This window comes from Eulemur rufifrons, chromosome 10, assembly GCF_041146395.1.
Source record: "Eulemur rufifrons isolate Redbay chromosome 10, OSU_ERuf_1, whole genome shotgun sequence".
Taxonomy (NCBI): domain Eukaryota; kingdom Metazoa; phylum Chordata; class Mammalia; order Primates; family Lemuridae; genus Eulemur; species Eulemur rufifrons.
The window spans coordinates 17,364,769-17,391,976 of record NC_090992.1 but is presented as its reverse complement, the minus strand read 5'-3'; the positions used below and the strand labels follow the sequence as shown (position 1 = coordinate 17,391,976).

General features: G+C 39.6%; 1 protein-coding gene across 1 annotated transcript; it reads left to right on the top strand.

Annotated features, from left to right (window-relative positions):
* Positions 1 to 419: 419 nt before the first annotated feature.
* RARS1 (arginyl-tRNA synthetase 1) lies at positions 420 to 27,208 on the top strand. Its single transcript, XM_069484229.1, has 15 exons — positions 420 to 492; positions 2,364 to 2,498; positions 5,014 to 5,202; positions 6,075 to 6,183; positions 6,638 to 6,738; positions 8,209 to 8,330; positions 9,306 to 9,426; positions 11,579 to 11,708; positions 13,395 to 13,499; positions 17,695 to 17,873; positions 18,365 to 18,474; positions 21,666 to 21,771; positions 25,381 to 25,553; positions 26,000 to 26,247; positions 26,996 to 27,208. The coding sequence occupies exons 1-15, from the start codon at positions 448 to 450 to the stop codon at positions 27,103 to 27,105; spliced, it is 1,983 nt and encodes a 660-aa protein (XP_069340330.1). The 5' UTR covers positions 420 to 447; the 3' UTR covers positions 27,106 to 27,208.

The following is a 27,208-nucleotide window of genomic DNA, read 5'->3' as shown; positions in this document are numbered from 1 at the left end:
GAACGGAGACCTAGTCTATCCTGTTTTCTCTGTATCCCCAGAGCCTGGAAGAGTGACTGGCATATTAATATACACAATAAATGTTTGTTGAACAAATGAATGGATCGGTACTTTTACGCCCATTTCACAGAGGGGCAAACTGAGGCCGTTGAGAGACAGGGGCTCTAGGTAAGTGCGTCGATACAAGTCAATCCAAGTATAGGGCAGCTCTGGTCCAAATCCACTCAGTTCCTCTCCGCTCGTCCCAATATCCCAGGACTGCAGTCTCCCTTAGGGCCGACTTTCCCGTGGGTTTTCCTCGCAGCGTCGCCTGGATCCCGCCAGGAGGCAGCAGAGGCAGCGGCGTCTAGTCTGACCGAGGCACGGGGTCGGCGGGGGGTTCCGCTTCCGGGAGCGACTGGCTGTTTCCGCTTCCGGCCACTTGGCGTGTGAGGCGCTGACGGGAGGATGGACGGGCTGGTGGCTCAGTGCTCCGCGCGGCTGTTGCAGCAGGTAGGGCCACGTGGGACCAGCGGCAAGGCTTGGCGGGGAGGGGCGAGGCCCCGGCTCCCGCCGGAGCAGCGTCAGGGGTGGGGCGGCGAGACGAGGACCACGCTGCTCGCCTCAGACGCGGCAGCTGGGTCCCGAGACCTCGGCGTGCGCTGCTTTGGAGAACTCGGTCCTCTTCTGTTGGAGCAGGAAAGGGTGGGAAAGGAAGAGCCCGTCATTCCAAGGCCCTTGTGACTGTGACACTGGGCGGAGTGGAGAATCCCAGCTTCTCCCAGACCTCTTCAAGCCAGCGTCTCCGGTGGGCCGGAGCCTGGCATGTTCAGTACAAGCCCTCTCCCGCGCACACGAGTGCTCTTTTGGGGGATGCAGCGGGGTAGGCAAGATGCAATAAGATTAGGAACCCCTGGGTCCTGATTTGCAGCTCAGCCGCCGTTTTCTCTCTCTCTCTTTTTTCTTTTTTTTTGAGACAGAGTTTCACTCTGTTGCCCGGGCTACAGTGCCGTGGCGTCAGCCTCGCTCACAGCAACCTCAAACTCCTGGGCTCAAGCAATCCTCCTGCCTCAGCCTCCCGAGTAGCTGGGACTACAGGCATGCGGCACCATGGTCGACTAATTTTTTATGTATATATATTTTTAGTTGTCCAGCTAATTTCTTACTATCTTTTTTAGTAGAGACAGGGTCTCACTCTTGCTCAGGCTGGTCTCGAACTCCTGAACTCAAATGATCTGCGCCTCGGCCTCCCAGGGAGCTAGGATTACAGGCATGAGCCACCACACGTGGCCTTGCCCTTTTCTCTGTGATACTGAGCAAGAGGCTTCCTAATAAGCCCCTGAGCCCCAGGAGTGGCTCATTATCAGACAAACGGGAGTTTGCTCTCTGCCTTGAGCATTCGTGGGGAAACAACAGTCACAACCTCTAAAAGTGGAAGTGGGACGGCTCTATTACCCCTTATGCCCAGGTGGGGAGGAGCGATAGGAAAACAGTTGACAGTACTCTATCCTGTTAAGGGAACTGCTTTATGTTAAGTCAGCAATCACAAAGTACAAGTTGGTCGAGTAAATTGGCAAGTTCTTTACTGCTGTGAGCCATGTATTCCTTATCAGTGTGGGGATAGTAAGGACTGCCTCACTGGCTTGTAATGCTTAAGAAGATAATTTGTGAAACGTGTAGCACCTGGAACACAATGTATGCTCATTGATGGCAACTTGGTTTTGTCTGTGGCTTTCTCCTGCTAAGTATTCTGAAGTTTCAGGTGAGGAATCTCCCCCTGAGTTTTGCAGTTAAGTCAGAAGTTTTCTTTCTGAATTGACATGTCTTTAGTTTGAGGTATTAAACTACAAAGCCTGGTCTAGGACCTAAGGCACTGGACTGGAAATTGGAAGAACTGGGAAAATTGTTTTGTCTTAGAAAGGGTAAAAGGCAGACCTTTGAGCTATTTTGAATATCACAGAAGACATTTGATTTTTAAGAGTCCCAAAGCATAAAATTTGGGAATAAAAGCAGGTTGGTCACCCTGAAACTTGTGCTTTCTCTAAATCTGAGTGATTTATTGAGCCAAAGACGAAACAATATGAAACTTATCCTATTATACAGTTATCACTACTATTTCTTTTTCCCAACAGACACACCCCCTACACGCATGTGAGCACACACATGTGCTTAATTTTCTCTTATTAAAGAGAATATACGAATGTCAGCAAAAGTCTCAGAGGAGGAAAAATTACAACTTGTGAAAGGGAAAGTCCATCCTTCCCATGGCCTCTGCCATGCCCTAGCAGAGCGAGGCAATGAGGAAATTAGTTTATGGTACAATTTATCATATCTTGGAAGTCATCGATACTACTGGACTGAACAAAGTGCTTTTCCTTTTATAGGAAAGAGAAATTAAGTCTCTGACTGCTGAAATTGACCAGCTGAAAAACTGTGGATGTTTAGAGGCTTCTCCAAATTTGGAGCAGTTGCGAGAAGAAAATTTAAAATTAAAGTATCGACTGAATATTCTTCGAAGGGTGAGTACTCTGAATTTCAGTTTTATTCTCCAGTTTGAATTATGTCTTTTTTAAAACCTTTGTTACCAATGATTCTGAAAGTATACCCTGTGGAATTTGGGAAAAGGAGGATAGAAACCTGATCCTTTTCCCTGTGTTAGACAAATTAGGACTGAGTTAGTTGGTGCAAATAGGGGAGAGGCTGGTGTTCTATCCTTCCAGGACCCTTTGAAATGTTTCAACAGCTTATGCCCGTGCCTTTTTAAAAGTACATTTTTGGCCTGTAATCCTAGCACTCTGGGATGCCGAGGCGGGCGGATTGTTTGAGCTCAGGAGTTCGAGACCAGCCTGAGCAAGAGCAAGACCCCGTCTCTACAAAAAATAGACAGAAATTATCTGGCCAACTAAAATATATATAGGAAAAAAAAAAAAAATTTAGCCAGGCATGGTGGCGCATGCCTGTAGTCCCAGCTACTCGGGAGACTGAGGCAGTAGGATCACTTGAGCCCAGGAGTTTGAGGTTGCTGTGAGCTAGGCTGACGCCACAGCACTCACTCTAGCCAGGGCAACAAAGTGAGACTCTGTCTCAAAAAAATAAAACACATTCTTGATTTTTAAATCACTGACTCTGTCATAAAGGAAATACCTGAAATACGCATACATATCTTCCCTCCCTTAAGATGGTTATTTTACAATTTTATTTTTATGTTTTATATTTCATAGCATCGTTTGTGTTTTTTCCACTTAATGTTTCAGAACATTTCTTTTCTATGAAGCTTGTGCTGAATCTATTAAATATCCTCATAATCTAACAATGTTTATCAGTTTTGTCAAAAAATGAGCTTGCTTCAGTCTTTTGTCCTGTCTTTCAGGTTTGCTAATGACATATCCCAGAGTGTGACCTCATTCTCATAATTACTCTCCTCTATGTATATACTACTATTAGGCAGACTGCACTGGCATTACATCTTTTTCCCAAAGCTGACTTCATTTACTCGTCCTAGACCCTGTCTGCCCCACCCCCACAAAGTCTCTGTTATTACTTACTTGTAATCTGCTGTGCTTGAAAGAGCTTTATCTTTGAGTCTGAGTCTTCTAAAATCACAAAATTCCTTTTCCATGGAATCTTCCAGAAAGAATCTCACTTTTCTGGTTATGTCATGCATTCAGCACTTATACTTAATTCTCTGTTATATTTATTTTAATTCAAAAGTATTAAAAGCCTAATAAGTGCTAGAGACTACTAAGGGAAAAGATACAAAAAGAAATAACAGTGTATTCTAATACACATGTTTCTGTAATGCCGATTAGCTCTTATGTGTAGGTAAGAGAACGCTGTCAGTGTAATATGGAAGGCACATTGGTTCTCTCACAAATACTTTGCTGAGAGAGCAGCTAAACACAAGGTGTACGACACAACTAAAAACAGCAAGCCACAGAGGAATAGAGTGCTGTGTGCGATGGCCATTCACTCTACCTTCTTTCTGTGGCTCATGTTGGCCACATGCTATGCTCTGACTTGGAAGCATCATATTTGAAACAGGTAGAGAAAAAGTGTTAAATTGATTATAATTATACTAGTTTTTATGGTGCAGAAATCAAGTGCAGTAGATTTTGTGTGTGTCACACACACAAACATACATACATACCAGCACCTCTATCCTTTAAAAATAAAAATGCAAATTTATTGTGGTAGGTTTTGGGTCTTAAGATGATATCTAAGTAACTTTAGTATTTGGAAATCTTTAGATTGTGAAAAGCATATTTTTCTTTTTTGAGTATGTCACCAGAGAGAAGAGTCCATTATTGATTAAAAATTTAAAATCAAGTTTTTTAGTAAACTTAAGAATATAATTTCTTAATTAGCCGGGCAGATGGCGGTGCATGCCTGTAGTCCCCGCTACTAGTGACACTGAAGTAGGAGGATCACTTGATCCCAGGAATTTGAGGGTGCAGTGAGCTATGATGGTGCCACTGCACTCTACCTGGGTGACAGAGTAAGACTGTCTCAAAAAAAAAAAAAAAAAAGTGTAATTTTTTCGTTTGGGAAAGGGGGATGAGATTAACAGTAAGACAAAACTACTTATTTTTCTGGCATATTAATATTACCTATTTTGTTCCCTTTTATGCTTTGAAGAGGTCAACATTTTGATTGATAGAATGCATTTTTTTCTTGTTCATTGAGTTTTCACTTCTAGTATTTGATGTGAAGTTATTTAGTATTGATTTTTATACTGTTATTTTCTCAGAGTCGAGAATTCAATCAGTTCTTTTTACTCCCACCTCCCAGTTTCTCTTCTGCTAAAACAAATGTAGAAAAGTATAGTAAGACCACAGGGCATTTCCCACATGTCTTAGATGCCATGGGACATCGTCCTACTGCACGTTTCAGCAAATACCAGATATGAGAGCATTACACTATGAGTGCATGTTTCCTTTTGGTTCTTATCAAGATATTTGAAGTTTTTGCAAAATATTTGAGGAAATTTTATATGATGATGTACTTTATTGACATATTTCCATTCTTTTCCTGCAGAGTCTTCAGGCAGAAAAGAACAGACCGACTAAAAATATGATTAACATCAATAGCCGCCTACAGGAGGTCTTCGGTTGTGCCATTAGGGCTGCATATCCAGATTTGGAAAATCCTCCTCTGTTAGTGACACCAAGTCAGCAGCCCAAGTTTGGGGACTATCAGTGTAACAGTGCTATGGGTATTTCTCAGGTGGTGTATCATTATGACTCACTCTTGGCTGTTTGATTTTATTAAGTATTATCATCATCATTACTATTTACATAAATAATAGCGCATTGTTATATCTGTAATGAAAAGGAGAATTTGAAAAACTTAAAAAAGAATGACATATGTTTTAAGTTTTTTGAAAAGCACAAGTTTTAAATTTTGGTTAAATTTTATGTGTATCCTCAATATTTAAGGCAATAGTTGGTACTGTTTTGTTTCCGTACTTTCTTCCTGCTCTGTCCAGGATTGCTGTGTAGTGTTGATGATGAGTGTTGGAAGGGGAGAAATTAAAAGTTAGCCATTTGCCAGCCATCATCCCCATCAAATATTTGATGTACCTGTGGTGTCTTCAAGGCAGGCTTACATATTTTATTTACAAGCAGAGGAATTCCCTATTTTTAATAGCTACATTGTCTGATGTGCTTGTGGTTAACTGCACCTGGCTTGGATCTTTTTGCTTTCCTTTCTTTGCTGAGCAGGAAAGCATTGCTCGAAACAGTCCAGATCTTTTTCAGTAAGGGTGTTATTTATTTTTCAAGTCTAAATATTAGACACTTTCATTACTTGAAAATGAAAATTAGAAATGTAAGTATGATGGATATTATTACATCTTCATTAAAAAGTTGTAGGTATGTGTGTACAACTCATTTGGAAATGGAGATCATGTGGTCTTAGCACTTTTCTATTCCTCTTGGCACTATTGATGCTTTAATCCGTTCACAAGATGGTTGGACTTCTCTGCTTCTGCCTTTTTATAGGTCTTATGTAAAATGCGTCTCTTGCTTTGTCAGTTGTGTTCCCGAGTAACTTGCTGAAACCTGCTGTGTAATGAATCATCTTATATTGTGTTATAGATGCTCAAAACCAAGGAGCAGAAAGTTAATCCAAGAGAAATTGCCGAAAACATTACCAAACACCTCCCAGACAATGAAAGTATTGAAAAAGTTGAAATTGCTGGTCCTGGTATGACATAATATCATCCTTCTTAATAGCTGTATTGATAATGGGTCCTTTCTGAAATAAAAAAGAACAGAACCATTTTAAATATAGGGTTAGCTACCTGATCTTGGATGAATTACTTTGCGTCCCTGTGATTCAGTTGTTCATAAGCAAAAAGAGGATAGATAATGTCAGATAAGTCTGTGGTGAAAGGGCTCTCTGTTTCAAGAAGCGAACAAATTGTTTGCTGAAAGTGAAAGGGCCTTGAGTTAAGTAGGAAGCTTTCAGGAAAGTGGTGAGGTTTGAAATAGATGCTGAGACAGGAGCTTACAGGAGGGCTCAAGTCAAGGCCTCAAGTGGTATTGGAATGCTGGAGAGTTTACCAGAGCCAGATCAGTATCTGCAGCAAGTCCTTGGGAGTGAGCATTCATTGAAGATAAGAGACTACCTGATACTTTTTTCTTCTACTGTCCATTAGGTTTTATTAATGTCCACTTGAGAAAGGATTTTGTGTCAGAACAGCTGACTAATCTCCTGGTGAATGGAGTTCAACTACCTGCTCTTGGAGAGAATAAAAAGGTACGTGTACAGTTTTCTAGTGATATATTAGTGTCTTAGAACTGCATGAAGCCAGGCACGATGGCATGTGCCTTTAGTACCAGCTACTTGGAAGACCAAGGCAGGAGGATTGCTTGAGCCCAGCAGTTCGAGGCAGGCTGTCATGGGCCATGATTGAGTCTATGAATAGCCACTGCACTCCAGCCTGGGCAATATAGCAAGACCCCATGTCAAAAATTTTTTTTTTTTTTTTTTTTTTTTTTTTTTTTTTTTGTTGAGACAGAGTCTCACTTTGTTGCCCAGGCTAGAGTGAGTGCCGTGGCGTCAGCTTAGCTCACAGCAACCTCAAACTCCTGGGCTCAAGCGATCCTACTGCCTCAGCCTCCCGAGTAGCTGGGACTACAGGCATGCGCCACTATGCCCGGCTAATTTTTTCTATATAGATTTTTAGGTGTCCATATAATGTCTTTCTATTTTTTTAGTAGAGACGGGGTCTCGCTCAGGCTGGTCTCGAACTCCTGACCTTGAGCAATCCACCCGCCTCGGCCTCCCAGAGTGCTAGGATTACAGGCGTGAGCCACCGCGCCCGGCCTAAAAATTTTTTTTAAAAGAACTGCATGGAGGCCGGGCGCGGTGGCTCACGCCTGTAATCCTAGCACTCTGGGAGGCCGAGGTGGGCGGATCGTTTGAGCTCAGGAGTTCGAGACCAGCCTGAGCAAGAGCGAGACCCCATCTCTACTAAAAATAGAAAGAAATTATATGGACAGCTAAAAATATATATAGAAAAAATTAGCCGGGCATGGTGGTGCATGCCTGTAGTCCCAGCTACTCGGGAGGCTGAGACAGGAGGATCCCTTGAGCTCAGGAGTTTGAGGTTGCTGTGAGCTAGGCTGACGCCACGGCACTCACTCTAGCCTGGGCAACAGAGTGAGACTCTGTCTCAAAAAAAAAAAAAAAAAAAAAAAGAACTGCATGGAAAGTGCTATAACTGGGAATGGCTTTCACATTTCTTTTTTGTTGTTTGTTTGTTTGTTTTAGAGACAGAGTATCGCTATGTCACCCAGGCTGGAACCCTTGGGCTCAAGCCTCCCAAGTAGCTGGCATGACAGCCACATGCCACCATACCCAGCTGGCTTTTGCTTTTTATGTTGAGATTTAATCATTAATATTTGGGATTATAAACATGGCTGTGAAGTAGTCTTTATCCTGGGTCTGATATGTTATATGATGTTTTTTCACTTCATTCCACAAGGAATTTGAGGTAGCCAACTGATATTTATGCAGGGTTGCTGAAATAGAAGATGGATAATTTGTGTAAATTAGTTTGGTTTCTTTTTCAGTTAATCATGTGCAAGTAGATCCATTAGAAAATTTAACATAGTTGAATTACAACCCAAGTTAATGTCTGAGTTGTTTATTATGTTATTAACGAATATATTAACAATAAAATGTTTATGCCGCTCTTTAAAATCTCTTTACTGCCTTTTCCAGGTTGTCGTTGACTTTTCCTCTCCCAATATAGCCAAAGAGATGCATGTAGGGCACCTCAGATCAACTATCATAGGAGAGAGTATGTGCCGCCTCTTTGAATTTGCAGGATATGACGTGCTCAGGTATGTGCTCTTGCCTTACTGTCATTTTCTTTTCTCTTGCCTTGTTTTCTTGTTTGGCAAATTCTATAGAACATGAACCACATACTTGAGAAAGAATGTTTGACTAAATCAATGGATCATAAGCTTAGTTCTGCTTTATAATCATCCAGTAAGCTTTTTAAGTATGTCCTGGGCCTCTCCTCTGAACTTTTAACTTATTTACTTTTTTTAAACCTAGAGATGGAACCAAGGATAAAGCACCTTCATTGTTTCTACAAATATTTCTTGAGGACCACTTGTATACCAGGGGTTTATATCCTAGTAGAGGGGAGAGGCAGGCAAGGTACAGATTACTTTTGGCCTTGTAGGCCATGGGAGGAAATGGGGATTTTATTCTAAGTGTAATGGGGAGCCACTGGAGAGTTTTAATTAGGAGATTGATGTGATTAAGCTAAAGATTATTTTGGCTGCTTTGAAGAAGCTGGGCAGAGAGGGGAGTCTGTCGTGATAAGTGAGGAGGCTATCATAATCCACATGAGAGGTGATCTGGTGGGGTGGGATTAGATAAAAGCAGAGAGAAGTGACTGGATTGACATGTTTTCAAGAATTTTGTCCATTGACATTTGGGAACCATTGGTCTAAATTACACTTAAGATAATTGGTAAAAAGTTAAATTTTCATAAAATTGTGGGAATGACCAACATTAGCTTTAGCTGTCATTGTCCCAGTTAGCTACATGATAAATAGATTATAGTCCATTGATAGGAAATTCATTTAGCAAATCCTGAATGCCCGCTATGTGCAGCCAGACATAGTGTTTGTCTTTCATGGAGTTTGCAGACCAGTTGAAGAAACAACCAAGTAAACAGATATTACTAAATGGTGATGTATTGGCAATTAAATGTTAGTGGTTTCTAATGGAACATAATTCTTCTAATTTAATTTAAACTTCTTTATCATTTTAAAAATGATTTTATATTCTCTGATTGGTATTAGGTTAAATCATGTAGGAGATTGGGGCACCCAGTTTGGCATGCTCATCGCTCACCTGCAAGATAAATTTCCAGATTATCTAACAGTTTCACCTCCTATTGGGGATCTTCAGGCCTTTTATAAGGTTTGATACCATTTATTGCTTTATTGTTTCTTTACCGTTCATCATACTTATCCTTTTTCCTTCGGGAGTTCAAAATAGTTTTAAAGCTAGTGTGGAGTTAAATGAAAGTTGCTAAACCTTCTGAAGGTCATGGTTTCAACTTTGTCCTGTTCTATCTGTATAAATGACACACCCTTGAACTTAATTACCTGATAAACATATAAACTTTGTTCACATACACTGGCCTAGCCATAATGATATGGCATCACAGGAGTGAAAGTAAAAGCCATTTCATTGAGTTCACCTACTTTGAAAAACTGATTTTTTTTTATTCCTAGATCAATTGCATTTGGTTAGGTATCTAGAAACACCCATCCCTCACCCCTGGATTCATTGCATTTGGTTGTGTATATAGAAACACAGCTGGGCCGGGTGTGGTGGCTCACGCCTGTAATCCTAGCACTCTGGGAGGCCGAGGTGGGTGGATCGCTCGAGGTCAGGAGTTCGAGACCAGCCTGAGCAAGAGTGAGACCCCCGTCTATACTAAAAATAGAAAGAAATTATCTGGCCAACTAAAATAAATATATATACAAAAAATGAGCCGGGCATGGTGGCACATGCCTGTAGTCCCAGCTACTCGGGAGGCTGAGGCAGTAGGATCGCTTAAGTCCAGGAGTTTGAGGTTGCTGTGAGCTAGGCTGACGCCACGGCACTCACTCTAGCCCGGGCAACAAAGCGAGACTCTGTCTCAAAAAAAAAAAAAAGAAACACAGCTGGATCCATTGCATTTGGTTTTATGTGTAGAAACAGCCATCTCTCCAACCCTTAACGTATCTTCTTTGCCTTGTTTATTGGTGTATGTTGAAAATTGGATTGTACCACATTACCTGTTGTTAAATGAATTTAGGGGCTTATTAATCAAAATACATTTTAGTATTTAAATTTTTTGGTGCTATTCTCAATTTTATGTATTTTGAAAACATTAAGTATATGGAAGAGCAGTTTTTTAAAAGACAAATTTTCACATCATCTGTAATTTTAAATCACCCACTGTGGTCAACTTTCTTTGACTCGTTAACTTATCCATGTACACCATTATAATATAGTTTTTGTATTATGTTTAACATTGTATTATAAACCTTTGCATGTTACTTTATGGTGTGACTGCACATTTTGTTGGATTGGTGTACCATGTTTATGTTAATCCCCTATTGAATTTTCTTTTCCATTTTGGGGAGGCTGTTATCCAGTAAATAGCTTTGTATATGTAGATTTTTTTCCCCTTTTTAAAATTCTTTCCATGTGGTAGACAACTTCTCAAAAATGGGATTACGTCATTAAAAAGTAAACATTTGAAGGGATTTTTTTGTTTTTTTGTCTCCTGGTAAGTGTTTTCTATTGAAAATAAACTAAATGTTTACTGATACGAGACTGGTAAAATAGCTGTTACGGTCATTTATTGGGGTTCTGTAATTTGAGTATAATGAGGCAAATCAATTAATCTATTAATTGAAATATGAGGCAATGTATTATAAATTATAATAACTACATTGCTAAAATTTACCAACCGCAGTAAGGAAAAACCATTTCTAATTTTTATTAAAATATGTGTATTTGCAAATAAAATATCTGGAATTATACACCACATATCACTGGTTAGCCTGGGGTAGCATTAACAGTAATTTTTTTAATAGTAAGCATTTATTGCTTTTTAAATTGAAATAAAACAATAAATAATAAAATAAAGCAACTATCTTTTTATTTAAAAAAAAAAATAAGTGATTCATTCAGGACCAAATCCAAAATGGAAAATGGGACACAAAAAATTCAGTCCTACCTGTTAGCTATACATTAACTCTCTTTAGACACAGAAGTATTGGTGTAAAGTAGGCTTTTGTGAATTAGAAAAGTGGAGGGAGGACTGTGGTGAGATTTTTGTATTTTTAAGAAAAATTATTTCAAAAGAATAGGGTTCTTTGGCATCTTCATTTGTAACAATATTGACTATTAAAATAGAGCACTTGGTCTGGTGTTCTGAATTTTCACTTTGTGCGTGTGTGTGTGTGTGTGTGTGTGTGTATGTTTAGAAATGAATAAATTCTATTTCTAGAAATCAGGATTGGATCATTTTTCAAACTTTACTTTTTTTTTTTTTTTTTGTTCTTAAACACAGGAATCTAAGAAGAGGTTTGATACTGAGGAGGAATTTAAGAAGCGAGCATATCAGTGTGTAGTTCTGCTCCAGAGTAAAAATCCAGATATGATAAAGGCTTGGAAGCTTATCTGTGATGTCTCCCGCCAGGGTGAGTTTCTGGTCTTCATTTATTTATCTGGCAAATACTATGCATACAGTTTCCTGAGTCTTTATTCAGATTTGACCTTGAATGACATTTTAAACCTTTGAGGATGGGCAGATAGATTTTTTTCTTAAATATCTTTTTGAGACTACAACAACTAATAAGAAAGTTTAATAAGATAAGCAGGTATAAAATTTAACTTTCTTAGAAGTCAGCAAAAATTAATCACAAAATAAAGTGGAAAAGAAAAAGAAAAGATCCTATTCACAGTGGCAACCAAAGTTCTAAAATACTTAGGAATGAATTTATCCAAAAATGTATAGGACCAAAAGAAGAGAAATACACAGCAGGATGTAATAGAATGTTTTGAATAAAGTGCCATGCCAAGTGTTTCCTAGTTCTCCAAATATCATTTATAATTTTAAGGGAATTTCAAGTTTTCAAACCTGGAAAAATAGTTTTTACGGTTACTTTGAAGAGTAAATGGATAAGAATAGCCAGTAGATCTTTGAGAAAGAAGACTAATGATGACTGGTTTGCAGTGCTGGGTAGTAAAATATTTTACAGTGGTACAGTAGGTAATTCTGTGTCACTAATGCATGGATAGACAGACAGGTAAGTGGTACAAATCAGGAAAAACTTTAAGAAAATTCAGTAAATATTTGATCACTAAATAGTAAATGCTTTTTTTTTTCCTATTTATTTATTCATTCATTCATTCATACATACATACAGAGTCTCATTCTGTTGCCTGAGCTAGAGTGCCATGGCGTTAGCCTAGCTCACAGCAGCCTCAGACTCCTGGGCTCAAGCAATCCACCCTGCCTTAGTCTCCTGAGTAGCTGAGACTACAGGCATGCACCACCATGGCCTGCTAATGTTTTCTATATATTTTTAGTTGTCCCGCTAATTTCTTTCTATTTTTTTTTTTAGTAGAGATGGGGTCTCACTCTTGCTCAGGCTGGTCTCAAACTCCTGAGCTCAAATAATCCACCCACCTCGGCCTCCCAGAGTGCTAGGATTATAGGCATGAGCCACTGTGCCCAGCTCTCTCATTTATATTTTTTAAGAAATGGTATTTATTTTTTATTTATTTATTTATTTATTTAGAGACAGAGTCTCACTCTATTGCCCAGGCTAGAGTGCCGTGGTGTCAGCCTGGCTCATAGCAACCTCAAACTCCTGGGCTTGAGCAATCCTCCTGCCTCAGCCTCCCGAGTAGCTGGGACTACAGGCATGTGCTACCATGCCCGGCTAATTTTTTCTCTATGTATATTTTTAGCTGTCCATATAATTTCTTTCTATTTTTAGTAGAGACGGGGTCTCGCTCTTGCTCAGACTGGTCTCGAACTCCTGAGCTCAAACAATCCACCCACCTCAGCCTCCCAGAGTGCTAGGATTACAGGCATGAGCCACTGTGCCCGGCCTAAGAAATGGTTTGTTAAAAGTTATGCAAGAAGTACATGTTCCTTATGAAAAATTAAATTATAGTCCCACCCACTGCTAATATTTTGATGTATGTTACCATATTCTTTCCACTTTTTAAAAATGACAGTATATATGTAAGTGTTCTGTACATTTTTATGTAATTAATTTTCTTCCACATTTCAATAAATTTCTTTAAATGTAAAGTACGTGTTTCCTCTTTAAATTCTTGTGCATTTTCCTTATTTGGTGGCATTTTTTTCCTAGAGTTTAATAAAATCTACGAGGCATTGGACATCTCTTTAATAGAGAGAGGGGAATCCTTCTATCAAGATAGGATGGATGATGTTGTAAAGGAATTTGAAAATAAAGGTAGGTTCTCTGCTTTTTTTCCCTTAACTTTTATTATAGAAATTTTGAAACATAGGCAAAAGTGGAGAAAATTTATAATAACCCCCAACTTCACATACCCATCACCCAGCTTCAACAATTACAAACACTGGCCAACCTTATTGTATCTGTTTCTTCTTATACATACTGGTTACACGTAATTTCATATATAAGTGCTTTCGTATGTGTTTCTGAAAAAACAGGCCCTTTCTCCTGCCCTGAAACCACGATATAGTTGACCCTGGAACAATACAGGCTTGAACCGCACTGATCCACTTATACATGGATTTTTTTTCCAACCAGACACAGATCAAAAATATAATATTCTCTGAAATCCACATTATGTTGGATGTTGGAGGGCTGACTTCTCACATACGTGGGTTCTGCAGGACCAACTGGGGGGTTTGGGTAGGCACGCATTTTGGTATATGTGGGGGTCATGCAACCAATCCCTTGCATATACTGAGGAACGACTGCACTATTATCACATCAAGAAAATTAATAATAATTTCTTAATACTGTTAGAGTTCAGATTTCCCAAATCGATTCATAACTTTTTTTCTTTTCTTTTTTTTTTTTTTTGAGACAGAGTTTCGCTTTGTTGCCCAGGCTAGAGTGAGTGCCATGGCGTCAGCCTAGCTCACAGCAACCTCAAACTCCTGGGCTCAAGCAATCCTTCTGCCTCAGCCTCCCAAGTAGCTGGGACTACAGGCATGCGCCACCATGTCTGGCTATTTTTTTTTTCCTCTATATATATTTTTAGTTGGCCAGATAATTTCTTTCTATTTTTAGTAGAGACAGGGTCTCACTCTTGCTCAGGCTGGTCTCGAACTCCTGACCTCGAGCAATCCATCCGCCTCGGCCTCCCAGAGTGCTAGGATTACAGGCATGAGTCACCGCGCCCGGCCTATAACTTTTTTAATCATTGGTTTTTTCACAGTGTGCACTTTTTACATTCGAAATGTAGCTTAAGTTCCGTAAGTCCATTTCTGGACTTGGCATCCTTGGAGATCTGACTGATGCCAGATCTGAAGTAGGATTTGTACAAAATGAGCCTGGATTATTATATACCATAAAGCAATTATAAACTATCAAAGATGGCCAGGTGCAGTGGCTCACGCCTGTAATCCCTCTTTTTTGTTTTATTGTTGAAGAAATTGGGCCATCTGTCCTATAGAATTTCCCATGTGGTGTTATTTAACATAATTTCTCTATCTGTATTTTTTAAAGGAGCTTCATTAGATTCTGATTTGCATTTTCTTTTTGTTTTGGTTTTCTTTTATTTACAAGAATACAGGCCGGGCGTGGTGGCTCACGCCTGTAATCCTAGCACTCTGGGAGGCCGGGCGGGTGGATCGCTCGAGGTCAGGAGTTCGAGACCAGCCTGAGCAAGAGCGAGACCCCGTCTCTACTAAAAATAGAAAGAAATTATATGGACAACTAAAATATATATATACAAAAAAATTAGCCGGGCATGGTGGCTCATGCTTGTAGTCCCAGCTACTCGGGAGGCTGAGGCAGGAGGATCGCTTGAGCTCAGGAGTTTGAGGTTGCTGTGAGCGAGGCTGACGCCACGGCACTCACTCTAGCCTGGGCAACAGAGTGAGACTCTGTCTCAAAAAAAAAAAAAAATACAAGCAGTCTTTTTGGCTTTCTTTTTGTGATGATTGTTTAATGGTTTAGGTGTTGTCAATCCAGTCTATTCCATAAATTTCCCTATCAGACTTTTCCCTGGTAGTGGGGGTTTTTTTTGTTTTTCTTCTTCTTTTTGAGACAGAGTCCTCCTCTGTCATCCTGGCTAGAGTGCAGTGGTGTCATCACAGCTTACTACAATCTCAAACTCCTGGCTCAAGCGGTCCTCCTGCCTCAGCCTCCCCAGCAGGTGGGACTACAGGCACACACCACCACACCCAGCTGATTTTTCTGTTTTTCGTAGAGATGGGGTCTCAGTTTTGCTCAGACTGGTCTCGAACTCCTGACCTCAAGCAATCCTCCCACCTTGGCCTCTCAAAGTGCTGGGATTACAGGTGTGAACCACCGTGCCTGGCCTTCCCTAGTGGTTTTAACGGTTATTGATAATGACTTTGATCCACTACCTCATTAGAGATTGGAAAATGGTAGTGTTCTGTCATTCCTTCTCCATTTGTCACCTGGGATCTCTTATGCAGAACTTTGTCATATAATTATTTTGGTTACCTTGAGGTGCAGTTCATGTACAACAGGCTTGTAAGTGCTTAATTCTTTTTTTCTCTATTAGTTGTCATGTGTTTCTTAGCATCTTCCAGATATGACAAGTGAGTTGATTTTAGCATTACTGTGAATGGGTTATATTTTTCAATTACCTTTATTCTTTGTATGCACAAATTATCCCAATTTTGGCTAATGATAGCCTCTTCAAATTGGCTTTTCTATTTTATGTTGTATTTTTGTTTTTGTTTTTGTCAACCCCTGTAGTTTTTGATAGTTTTGTGGGGGTATTTTTGGTTTTTTTTTTTTTTTTGAGACAGAGTCTGGCTCTCTTGCCTGGGCTAGAGTGCCGTGGCATCAGCCTAGTTCACAATAAGCTCAAACTCCTGGGCTTAAGCAATCCTCCTGCCTCAGCCTCCCGAATAGCTGGGACTACAGGCATGTGCCACCATGCCCAGCTAATTTTTTTCTATATATATTTTTAGCTGTCCAGGTCATTTCTTTCTATTTTTAGTAGAGACAGGGTCTTGCTCTTGCTCAGGCTGGTCTTAAACTCCTGACCTCGAGCAATCCTCCGGCCTCGGACTCCCAGGGTGCTAGGATTATAGGCGTGAGCCACCACACCTGCCCGTCTTTGATAGTTTAATTGCTTTATGGTATATAATAATCCAGGCTCATTTTGTACAAATCCTGCCTCAGATCTGGGATCAGTCAGAGCTCCAAGGAAGCCAAGTTCCTTGAATGAAAAATAATATTTATTAGTCTCTAGGGCCTAGGGACCATATTTTTAAAATAATAAAATTTTTTTTTTTTTTTTTTTTTTTTTGGGACAGAGTCTCACTCTGTTGCCCGGGCTAGAGCAAGTGCCGTGGCATCAGCCTAGCTCAAGGCAACCTCAAACTCCTGGGCTCAAGCAATCCTACTGCCTCAGCCTCCCGAGTAGCTGGGACTACAGGCATGCGCCACCATGCCTGGCTAATTTTTTCTATATGTATTTTTTAGTTGGCCAGATAATTTCTTTCTATTTTTAGTAGAGACGGGGTCTCGCTCTTGCTCAGGTTGGTCTCGAACTCCTGACCTGGAGTGGTCCACCCGCTTCGGCCTCCCAGAGTGCTAGGATTACAGGCGTGAGCCACCGCACCTGGCCAAGATAATAAAATTTTAAAGATGTTTATTTTATGAGAAAACAGCACAAGAGAAGTGAATAAGTTCCCAAGATCACATAGCTTATAAGGCATAAGTCTGAGATTCAAACCTAGGCAGTCTGGCTTCAGAGCTTCAGTTTTTAGCCCTAGTTTATACTGCCGTTACCTTACCAAGACTCAGTTTTCTAAACTGAGAAACCACAAAGTTATTTACCATATAGAGTTATTGTGAAGGTTAAAGGTAAGACTTAATATTGGGGACATAGTAGCACTCAAATATACAACTGTTTTTATTGTCATCATGGTCTTTTCTGTCCCTTCTTGCATTCAAGAATTTTGCCTTTTTCATCATGAGTATGTGAACATGATTTTTTTCCTTTTCACTTCTCATTCCAAATGCTAAATTCTGCCATGTTTGTTTGCTGAACCCTGGGACAGTGTTAGCTTCTTTACAGCATATAGTTAAAAGTCAGTATGGGAATTGCTTCTTTCTCCAAGAGGAGAGTTAGGGCTCCAGCTTGAAAGCAAAGCACAGATTTTCATGGTCTAGACCTGCTGAGCAGGTGGGCTTCAGTGAGGTACTGCCAAAAGGGTTTGGGAGCCAAGTGTAGCATGAGTCCAGAGAACTGCCAGAATGTCGGACCTTTCCCTCACAGCACCCTGGGTGCCTAGACAACCTTGAAATTAGCTATTTTCCAAGGCTTCTCTTAGATCATGGCGAGAAAAAAATTATGTGATTTCTTCAGCTCTCTCATGAATATTTTCTAAAATATTTCTAAAATGGTTAAGCATTTATATTCCTTCAGGGTTCTTTTAACATTATTGATTTTTTTTTTTTTTTCTAGGATTTGTGCAAGTTGATGATGGCCGAAAGATTGTGTTTGTCCCAGGGTGTTCCATACCATTAACCATAGTGAAATCAGATGGAGGGTATACCTATGATACATCTGACCTGGCTGCTCTTAAGCAAAGGCTGTTTGAGGAAAAAGCAGATATGGTTATCTATGTGGTGGACAGTGGACAAGTGAGTTTGTAGATTTTTTTATGTTTTAACATTGCCTGATTGGAGGTAAGACAATACGGTGAGGTTGTTGGCATTTGGTGCTAGAAGACTGTAAATTTTCTCCAAGACTACGATTCAGAACATAAATGTAACAGGAGAGAGAACAGGATTTGGAGCCAGCCAGACCTGGGCACTTCTCAACTTTTCAGCTTGTCTCCACAAATTGGAAAATGATACTTCTCAGAACCTCAGCCATTGTTCCTATTAATGGAGTTGTTGTGAGACCTAAAATGTAATTGATGTTATTTAAAAACCTTTGAGCATAGTAGAAAGTATAATAGTCTTGCTCTTAACTGTTTCTATGTAGGGAATAATAGAAGAGCTTTTATAATAATACTTGGCCTCACAAGATTTGAATTTTACACATTTTTAGTCCCAAGCACAAGAGCCTTAAGTCTTTTTATTATTATTAGAAGACTGGCTAGTAACTTTCTATTTTTGTTGCTTTGCAGTCTGTGCACTTCCAGGCAATCTTTGCTGCTGCTCAGATGATCGGTTGGTATGATCCTAAAGTAACTCGAGTGTCCCATGCTGGATTTGGTGTGGTGCTAGGGGAAGACAAGTAAGTTTGGAAAATCTGAAGATGGTAATGATGTAACCGATCTCCCCATTTTCTTGCAAGAGAGGCTACATTTCATTTGATACCATGTTAGAATTAAGAAAGTCTATGATTTTCTTTAGTCTACATATGTTGTAATGGTAAACCCTGAAGAGTCGTTTGTGTTTATGTCTCATCAGTGCCAGAGGGCAGCCTCTCGGGGAGATAGTATGTGCAAAGTCGAATGAAAACCAGACAGTAGACTTAACAAATTATAAAGGGGGTTTCCACTGGCATAGATTTAAATTATAAAACCTGTAAAGGTACCTCCTCCGATTTCAGACAAAAGATTCAAAAAACAGTCCAGGCATTTTGTAATGTCTTTGTTTTTTCCTTCACAGTTGAACACTTGGTCAAAAGGTATAAGTTTATTTAGAATCCAATTGGGTTTTAAGATTCACTGCTTTTATTTTTATGTTTGTCTCAAAAATATTTATTGAGACCTACATGTTAATATCCATACTTTGTTTTTCTGTTTTCCAATTGTTTCTCCATATTCTGCTCAATGCATATGAAATAAAAAGGTAAATACAATTAAATATTTATATACAGAATTAATTCAAAGGCACAAAATTTTTCACATTTAACATCTCATATTCACTAATGTCTTAGGATTACCTACCATTTAATCAGCATGCCTCTTAAATCTATAACATCTTAGATTTGGTGACAAGTATTAAATATTACCATCCCACAGAGGGTGGTAATGCTTATAAAAACCACATGAATTGGCTCGAGATGAGCCCCGCCAATGTACAAAAGCCCTGACTGAGCGTAGAAGAGGCAGGTTGGGTGTGTCAAGGTATTACAAGTGCTAATTATATAGAGGTCAAAGACCTTGTTGGAAACATTTTCTAATTATGATATGTGACTTTTCTGTGGAGGTGTACATTTTTTAAATCAAAAGATACTGGGTCCTTATTACTGTGTTTATCATCCTAAGAAAGTACTCAGTGAGTTGAGCTATCCAGTGAGTTGAGTATTGCTTATAGTGTCTTAGTTTCTTCACTGTTGGTTTTTCAAACATCTAGATGATATTTCTACAGTTGGTTGAAATTATCAAATCTATTTTCTACTACGTTTATCACTAGTATTCATATCTTGGTGTTTAATTAATTTATCACGTAGTGGCTAAGGGATTCTTGATAATTTTTTATTTCTGTACTCAGTATCATGTAATTATGGCATCCTAGCCCAATTTTTTTCATGATTCTGTTTTTCTATTTTTAATATTTATGGATACACAACAGTTGTACATATTTATGGGGCCTAGCCCAGTTCTTTTTAAAGAGAATTTAAATGGTAGTTAACCAGTGGCAGCTAACCATATTTTAAATATTTACATTAATATGCTCACAGATTCTGCCACCTATTTTTAGTGACATTGTGTTTTAATTTTTTGTACAATAAATAATTTATGCTTTTATTTCATCTTCTTGCTATCCCCTGGGCACCTGTTTATTGAGCATCTGCTATGCATGGCGTTGGCTGGGTGCTCCGCAGTGTGTATACAGATACGTAGGACACAGCCTCTTCCCTGGAAGAGCCTGTCGTCTAGAGCAGAGCAATCTCCTGTGGAGCCCGTGAAAATATACATGCCAGGCCCCACTGCCAGGAGTTACTTTTATTAGGTCCAAAGTGGATATTAGACATCTGTGCTTTTTATTTATTTATTTATTTTTTTTTTGAGACAGAGTCTCACTTTGTTGCCCAGGCTAGAGTGAGTGCCGTGGCGTCAGCCTAGCTCACAGCAACCTCAAACTCCTGAGCTCAAGGGATCCTCCTGTCTCAGCCTCCCGAGTAGTTGGGACTACAGGCATGCACCACCATGCCCGGCTCATTTTTTCTATATATATTTTTAGCTGTCCATATAATTTCTTTCTATTTTTAGTAGAGATGGGGTCTCGCTCTTGCTCAGGCTGGTCTCGAACTCCTGAGCTCAAATGATCCGCCCACCTCGGCCTCCCAGAGTGCTAGGATTACAGGCGTGAGCCACCGCGCCCGGCCCATCTGTGCTTTTTAAAAGCTCGATTGGTAGTAAGATTTACATCCCTCATAGTGTAACCGCTGGTCAGAGTAGACCAACACAAAAAACAAAAATTGAAGGCAGGCACAGGTAGAGAGTAACTGAAAGGACTGGTTATTGCAAAATAGAGGCATTAAGGAAGACTTCGTTTAGTATGTTGAGTTGGCTTTATGATGATTGTCATTCATCAGGGATTTGGAAGTTGGACACTGAAGCAGGAGGGTATGGCATAAAGAAAGCCACACAAGTATGTAAGGTATTTATGGGATAATTTTAATTCTGTGATTAAGGGCAAATAAGTCCTTTCTAAGGCAAGCTGTAAAAATAAAACTTTACTAGGAAGTATCACGTTTATTTTGATAGGTTTTGAGTTAGAATAGCATGCTTCATTTGTGCCGTTGTTATGTTTGAAGGATTTTTAACCTAAAAAAAAGAAAAATAAGTTAAATCCAGTTTTCTCAAAATGCTTTTTAATAGCGCAGCTGCCCAGCGCAGTGCTTATAAGTGGTTTTGCCTCATCCACAGAGGTTCTGATTTCAGTAGATCTAAATGGGGGCCTGGCATCCTATTTTTTACACCTCTTCAGCTGATTCTGATATGCATCCAGGATTGTTTACCACTGAACAAGAGGAATCACTAGATATAAAAATGCAAATGAGATTCCAGTAAAGAATTTGCTGACTTTTCAAACAATTCTAGAGACAAACACATATTTAATAGTAATTTTTCTAAAAAGGTAAAACAACTAAGCCAAACTTTGTGTTCCAGGAAAGTGAATGAATTAACCAATATCTTCTTTCTTTCCCCGCTAGGGAATGTATTAAAGGGGGACATGTGGAGAATGCTATTAGGGGCTAAAGCATAGGATACTTTGAGCTGAGGGCTAGCTAAGAGAGACACTTGAAAGCACCCTGTCTTTTGGCACCGTCCCTGTTGCCGACTGGAATAGGGCACTTACCACTGCCATCAAGCCCTCTGTTCAGAGTTCTCGGGGGAAACCTATACCCTAGAGATTTATAAAAAGGCATGTGTTACAGTTTGTGGTCAGGTCCCTCAAAACTTTTGAAATATTTCTAAGTTGAAAGGTGTGTTTCAAAATCTCTTTGACTGGGGCTTTTAAATTTTGTAGGAAGAAGTTTAAAACACGTTCAGGTGAAACAGTGCGCCTCATAGACCTTCTAGAAGAAGGACTAAAACGATCCATGGACAAATTGAAGGAAAAAGAAAGAGACAAGGTAATCCAAGGCCTTATTAGCAGAGTGTGTACTATGCATGATTTCTCACTTTTGTTTTCATCAAGAGAACTGAGGAGAATCAGGGGTCACACCACCCAGGGCTGACTCATGGTGCTTAGATTTTATTGCGCAATAAGTCGTTTCGTGAATTGCTGAGCATTTATTTTGAAAATATAGTTCTTTCTTGGCTATTACAAAAGGCTATGGCTTTTTTCCTCCTTTGTCAGTGTAGCATAGTATCTCTGCTTCTTGGTGGCGGTTCCCAGTTACAGGAGAATATTGCAGACTGAAGCAGGTTTATTCTTCAGCTAACAGTAGAGTCTGCATTTGCTGCGTTCCTTCTCTGGGAGCCTTTGTTGAGCAGTCATAGTAGTCGGCACTTACCACCCATTGATGAGTCACAGGAGCAGGCAATGTCGTGGCCTTTCGTAGCACCCTTGGAAGGGAGTATGGTTGGGTTTGTGTGGAGTCCGAAGGAATTTTATCAAAATGAAAAAAAGTCAACAAGAAAAGCAATTTTTTTAAAGATGGTAGTAGTGGAGGAGAGGTCAAGGATTGAGATGCAGAGGGTCTTATATCTTTTTTCCAGCAAGTGAGGTGATATTTTGGAATGGACACACAGAAGAATAAAACTACAGAAGGGGAAACAGAATAGGATGAGATGTAGACATGAAAGAGCCAAACACTTAAAAAGATACTTTGAGGAGAAGCTCTCGTTTGCTTTGGGTAGATCACTGACAATCCAGAGAGCAAGAAGACAGGCCATAAGGCTATATCCTCTCCACCTATTCCCTTTCCATTACCAGTAAAATAAAATGGAAAATAGTTTTTCTCTATTCTTTCTGTAGATGATGGCCAAGTCTACCCAGCTAGTGTCTCCAAAGTAGTTTTGCTTTTTAATCCTGGCTTAGGCACACCTGGCACAATTAGATGAAAAGTAGAACGTTTAGTGACCTAATCATTTTGTTTAGTCTGCTTGATGCTTGATGACAAAAACTGCTTTGGCTCTTTTATTTATTTGATTACCCCATCTAGTTTTGGGGGGTTTGTTTTTTGTTTTCAGAGACAGTGGAGACAAGGTCTTGCTTTGTCACCTAGGCTGGAGTCCAGTGGCCCAATTATAGCTCACTGCAACCTCGAAACCTCAAACTCCTGGGCTCAAGCTCTCATCCTGCCTCAGCCACCTGAGTATCTAGGACTGCAGGCATGCACCACCACGCCTGGCTAATTCTTTTTTATTTTTTGTAGAGGCAGAGTCTTGCCTTGTTGCCCAAGCTAGTCTTGAATTGTAGCCTCAAGTAGTCCTCCCACCTTGGCCCCTGGAAGTGCCAGGATTATAGGTATGAGCCACTACGTCAGCCTCAGCTAGTATTTTTCTTTTAACTTTTATTTATTTTTTTATTTCAGCATATTATGGGGGTACAAATGTTTAGGTTACGTATATTGCCCTTGCCCCCCCCCCGCCCCCCAAGTCAGAGCTTCAAGCGTGTCCGTCCCCCAGACGGTGCACATCATACTCATTAGGTATGTATACACCCATCCCCTCCTCCCCTCTCCCCCGGACATCTGATAAATGTTATTCCTGTATGTGCACTTAGGTGTTGATCAGTGAAACCAATTTGATGGTGAGTACATGTAGTGCTTATTTTTCCATTCTTGGGATACTTCATTTAGTAGAATGGGTTCCAGCTCTATCCAGGAAAATACAGGAGGTGCTAGAGCATCATTGTTTCTTATGGCTGAGTAGTACTCCATGGTATACATACGCCACATTTTACTAATCCACTTATGGATTGATGGGCACTTGGGTTGTTTCCACATCTTTGCAATTGTGAATTGTGCTGCTATAAACATTTGGGTGCAGATGTCTTTGTTATAGAATGTCTTTTGTTCTTTTGGGTAGATGCCCAATAATGGAATTGCTGGATCAGATGGTAGGTCTACTTGTATCTGTTTAAGGTGTCTCCATATTGCTTTCCACAGAGGTTGCGCTAGTTTGCAATCCCACCAGCAGTGTATGAGTGTTCCTGTCTCTCTGCATCCACGCCAACATTTATTGTTATGGGACTTTTTGATAAAGGCCATTCTCACTGGAGTTAAGTGATATCTTGTGGTTTTGATTTGCATTTCCTGAATGATTAGAGATGTTGAGCATTTTTTCATATGTCTGTTGGCCATTCTTCTGCCATCTTTTGAAAAATTTCTGTTCATGTCCTTTACCCACTGTTTGATAGGGTTGTTTGATTTTTTTCTTGCTGATTTTCCTGAGTTCTAAATAGATTCTACTGATCGGATATGTAACATGCAAAAAATTTTTCCCACTCTGTAGGTTGTCTGTTTACTCTCATGACTTTGTTTGGCTGTGCAGAAGCTTTTTAATTTAATCAGGTCCCATTTATTTATTTTTGTTGTTGCTGTGATTACCTTTTGGGGTCTTCCTCATAAATTCTTTGCCTAGGCCATGTCTGTAAGAGTCTTTCCCACATTTTCTTCTAGAATTCTAATAGTTTCACTCCCAAGGTTTAAATGTGTTACCCACCATGATTTGATTTCTGTGAGAGGTGAAAGGTGAGGGTCCTGTTTCAGTCTTCTACATGTGGCTGCCCAGTTTTCCCAGCACCATTTATTGAATAAGGATTCTTTTCTTCAGAGTATGTTTGTCTGCTTTGTCAAAGATTCGATGGCTATATGAGGATGGTTTTTATATCTGGATTCTCGATTCTATTCCACTGGTCTGTGTCCCTGTTCTTGTGCCAATACCAACCTGTTTTAATAACCACAGCCTTGTAGTATAGTTTGAAGTCTGGTAAGTTAATACCTCCCATTTTGTTCTTATTCCTTAAAATTGCTTTTGCTAAATGGGGTCTTCTCTGGTTCCATACAAAGTGTAAAATTATTTTTTCTGTATCTGTGAAAAATGATGTTGGTAATTTAATAGGGGTTGCCTTGAATCTGTAGATCACTTTGGGCAGTATAGACATTTTAACAATGTTGAGTCTTCCAATTTGTGAGCATTTACTCAGCTTTTAAATAGTTGCTTTTGCTGGAAAGTGTTAGTCTGCTGCAAACTGCTCTATCACAGCCAGAAGAGAAATTCTTGATCATCACTTACTTGGGGTCCAATAGTGCTTCAGAATACAAGACAAAATGTTAGCAAAACAATACGATACAATCTTTCTTCCACCCTTGATACACTACTGTTGATTTTAAATAATTACTTGACAGTAATTTTTTGTTTTTATTTGACTATATTACTTTGTTTCCTATAACCTCAGTGTTCATGGTATGAAGTAGGTATGAACTAATGATTGGTGCTTTTGGTTTCATATCTATTGAGTACATTGGGAAGAAGTATTCATGCTGACATTTAACATTTTACAAATCCATTTCTCTTAGAAACATTCTTCATTGTGCATAGCTGACGAGTTATATTTTCATTATTCTCTTTGTACATTGGCCCATGTCATCCTACCTTAGTGTCAATGTTTATTAAAGTTTATTGATAAAAGAGCCCCCTTAGATGCTATGCCTCTCCTCTGCCTATGAGACACCAGGGCAGAAGCAGCAGTCAGTAAGCTACAAAGTATTTCTTTCCCCCCCCCCCCAAAGGTCTTAACTGCAGAGGAATTGAAGGCTGCTCAGACATCCGTTGCTTATGGCTGTATCAAATACGCTGACCTTTCCCATAACCGGTTGAATGACTACATCTTCTCCTTTGATAAGATGCTGGATGACAGAGGAAACACAGCTGCTTACTTGTTGTATGCCTTCACGAGAATCAGGTAATTGTGAGTAGACATTGCTTTATTTTAGAGCAAATGAAGGAATACTTGAGTTGCCCCCAAGTTTTTTTTTCTGATTTTTCTGTATATTAGCGTTTTTGGAAATATGTCCTCTTTCAGAATTGCAGGTTATACTGGAATCTCTAAGCCTGTCCCTATTTGCTCTGGCAGATATTCTCCTAGGCACTCATGGTTGAAATACCAGGAAAGTATCTTCTGACCCCCCCTAAAAGAATTATATTCCCATTTTTAATAATGCGAAATGCTTTAGACCAGATTATTCATTTTGCCTCATAGCGTGCCCTACAATAAATTCTTCATTTTATAAGAACTTTGTAATTGACGATAATTTCTGATTTATGTCAGTTACTTATTCTGTGTTCTTGAGTGGAGAAGAATGAGTTTGCCTAACAAAAAGGAACAAGGATGGTTGCCTAATTTTTCAGGTCTATTGCACGTCTGGCCAACATTGATGAAGAGATGCTCCAGAAAGCTGCTCGAGAGACCAAGATCATTTTGGACCACGAGAAGGAATGGAAACTAGGCCGGTGCATTTTACGATTCCCTGAGATTGTGCAAAAAATCTTAGATGACTTATTTCTCCACACTCTCTGTGATTATATTTATGAGCTGGCAACTACTTTCACAGAGTTCTATGACAGCTGCTACTGTGTGGAGAAAGATCGACAGACTGGTGAGAGCCTCATTCAGTGGCCACATCGGGGGTGGGCTGTTACGGGGCATTTGATTTGGGTCGGGAAGGTTTTCACATTTGTTTTATTCCTAAAACCCCTCCCTTCTTTCACCTCCCACAAATGATCGCACAGTCATCCATATCATTTATGACAGCAAAATTTGAACTTGTGCTTAAAAAGCAGAAATAGAATTCTGCCCCTTTTGTATGTTTTTGCACCTCGGGGACATGGGACAGAATGTAAACAATTGGAAGACAACTGGGCCTAGGACATTTCCAATAAAAGTAGTGTCTAAAGGTCCCAGAAAGATTCTCTGGGTGTTCTTGATAATGGAAAATGCTCTTAGAAAATAACTGATAACTTTTCTTTAGACCTTCTGCTATCATATTACATAATTAATAAAATAGACTGAATTAATGTATTATAAGGCAAGTAGGCATTTGTGAGGATCATGCCCAAGAAATGAAACTTTACTAGGAAAAAAAATTCTCACCAAGGTGATATTATGGTTTATAATTATTTTTAGACCTTGAAGCCTAGGAAAGAACTCTGAATGTTAGAAAGAAAGATAAAATTGACAGATCTAATCATTATAGATCTTATATCTCTTACCTTGATTAGAAATGCAATTATTTTGGGGGTTGTCTCTTAAAGCCCAAAAACATCTAAGTAAAATCCAGAAGTAACATAGATTCTTTAATAATGATTTTCAAAAAGAAAAACAATATCTTTTTTTTTTTTCCTCAGGACAAATATTGAAGGTGAACATGTGGCGTATGCTGCTGTGTGAAGCAGCAGCTGCTGTCATGGCCAAGGGGTTTGATATCCTGGGAATAAAACCTGTCCAAAGGATGTAAGCCTTCGCTTTGCACACTCCTGTTTTTACCAAAGTGGCCCTTAGCACTGTTTGCTTTTTTACAATCATGTAGATACAAAAACAAGTAAAGAAAATTTGTCAAC

Excerpts from the sequence above, each read along its gene's own strand:
- RARS1 (XM_069484229.1), top strand. The coding sequence starts at position 448 with ATGGACGGGCTGGTGGCTCAGTGCTCCGCGCGGCTGTTGCAGCAG. Across the intron at positions 17,874-18,364 it reads ATGTGGTGGACAGTGGACAA|TCTGTGCACTTCCAGGCAAT; the intron begins GTGAGTTTGTAG and ends GTTGCTTTGCAG. Across the intron at positions 26,248-26,995 it reads GGAGAAAGATCGACAGACTG|GACAAATATTGAAGGTGAAC; the intron begins GTGAGAGCCTCA and ends TTTTTTCCTCAG.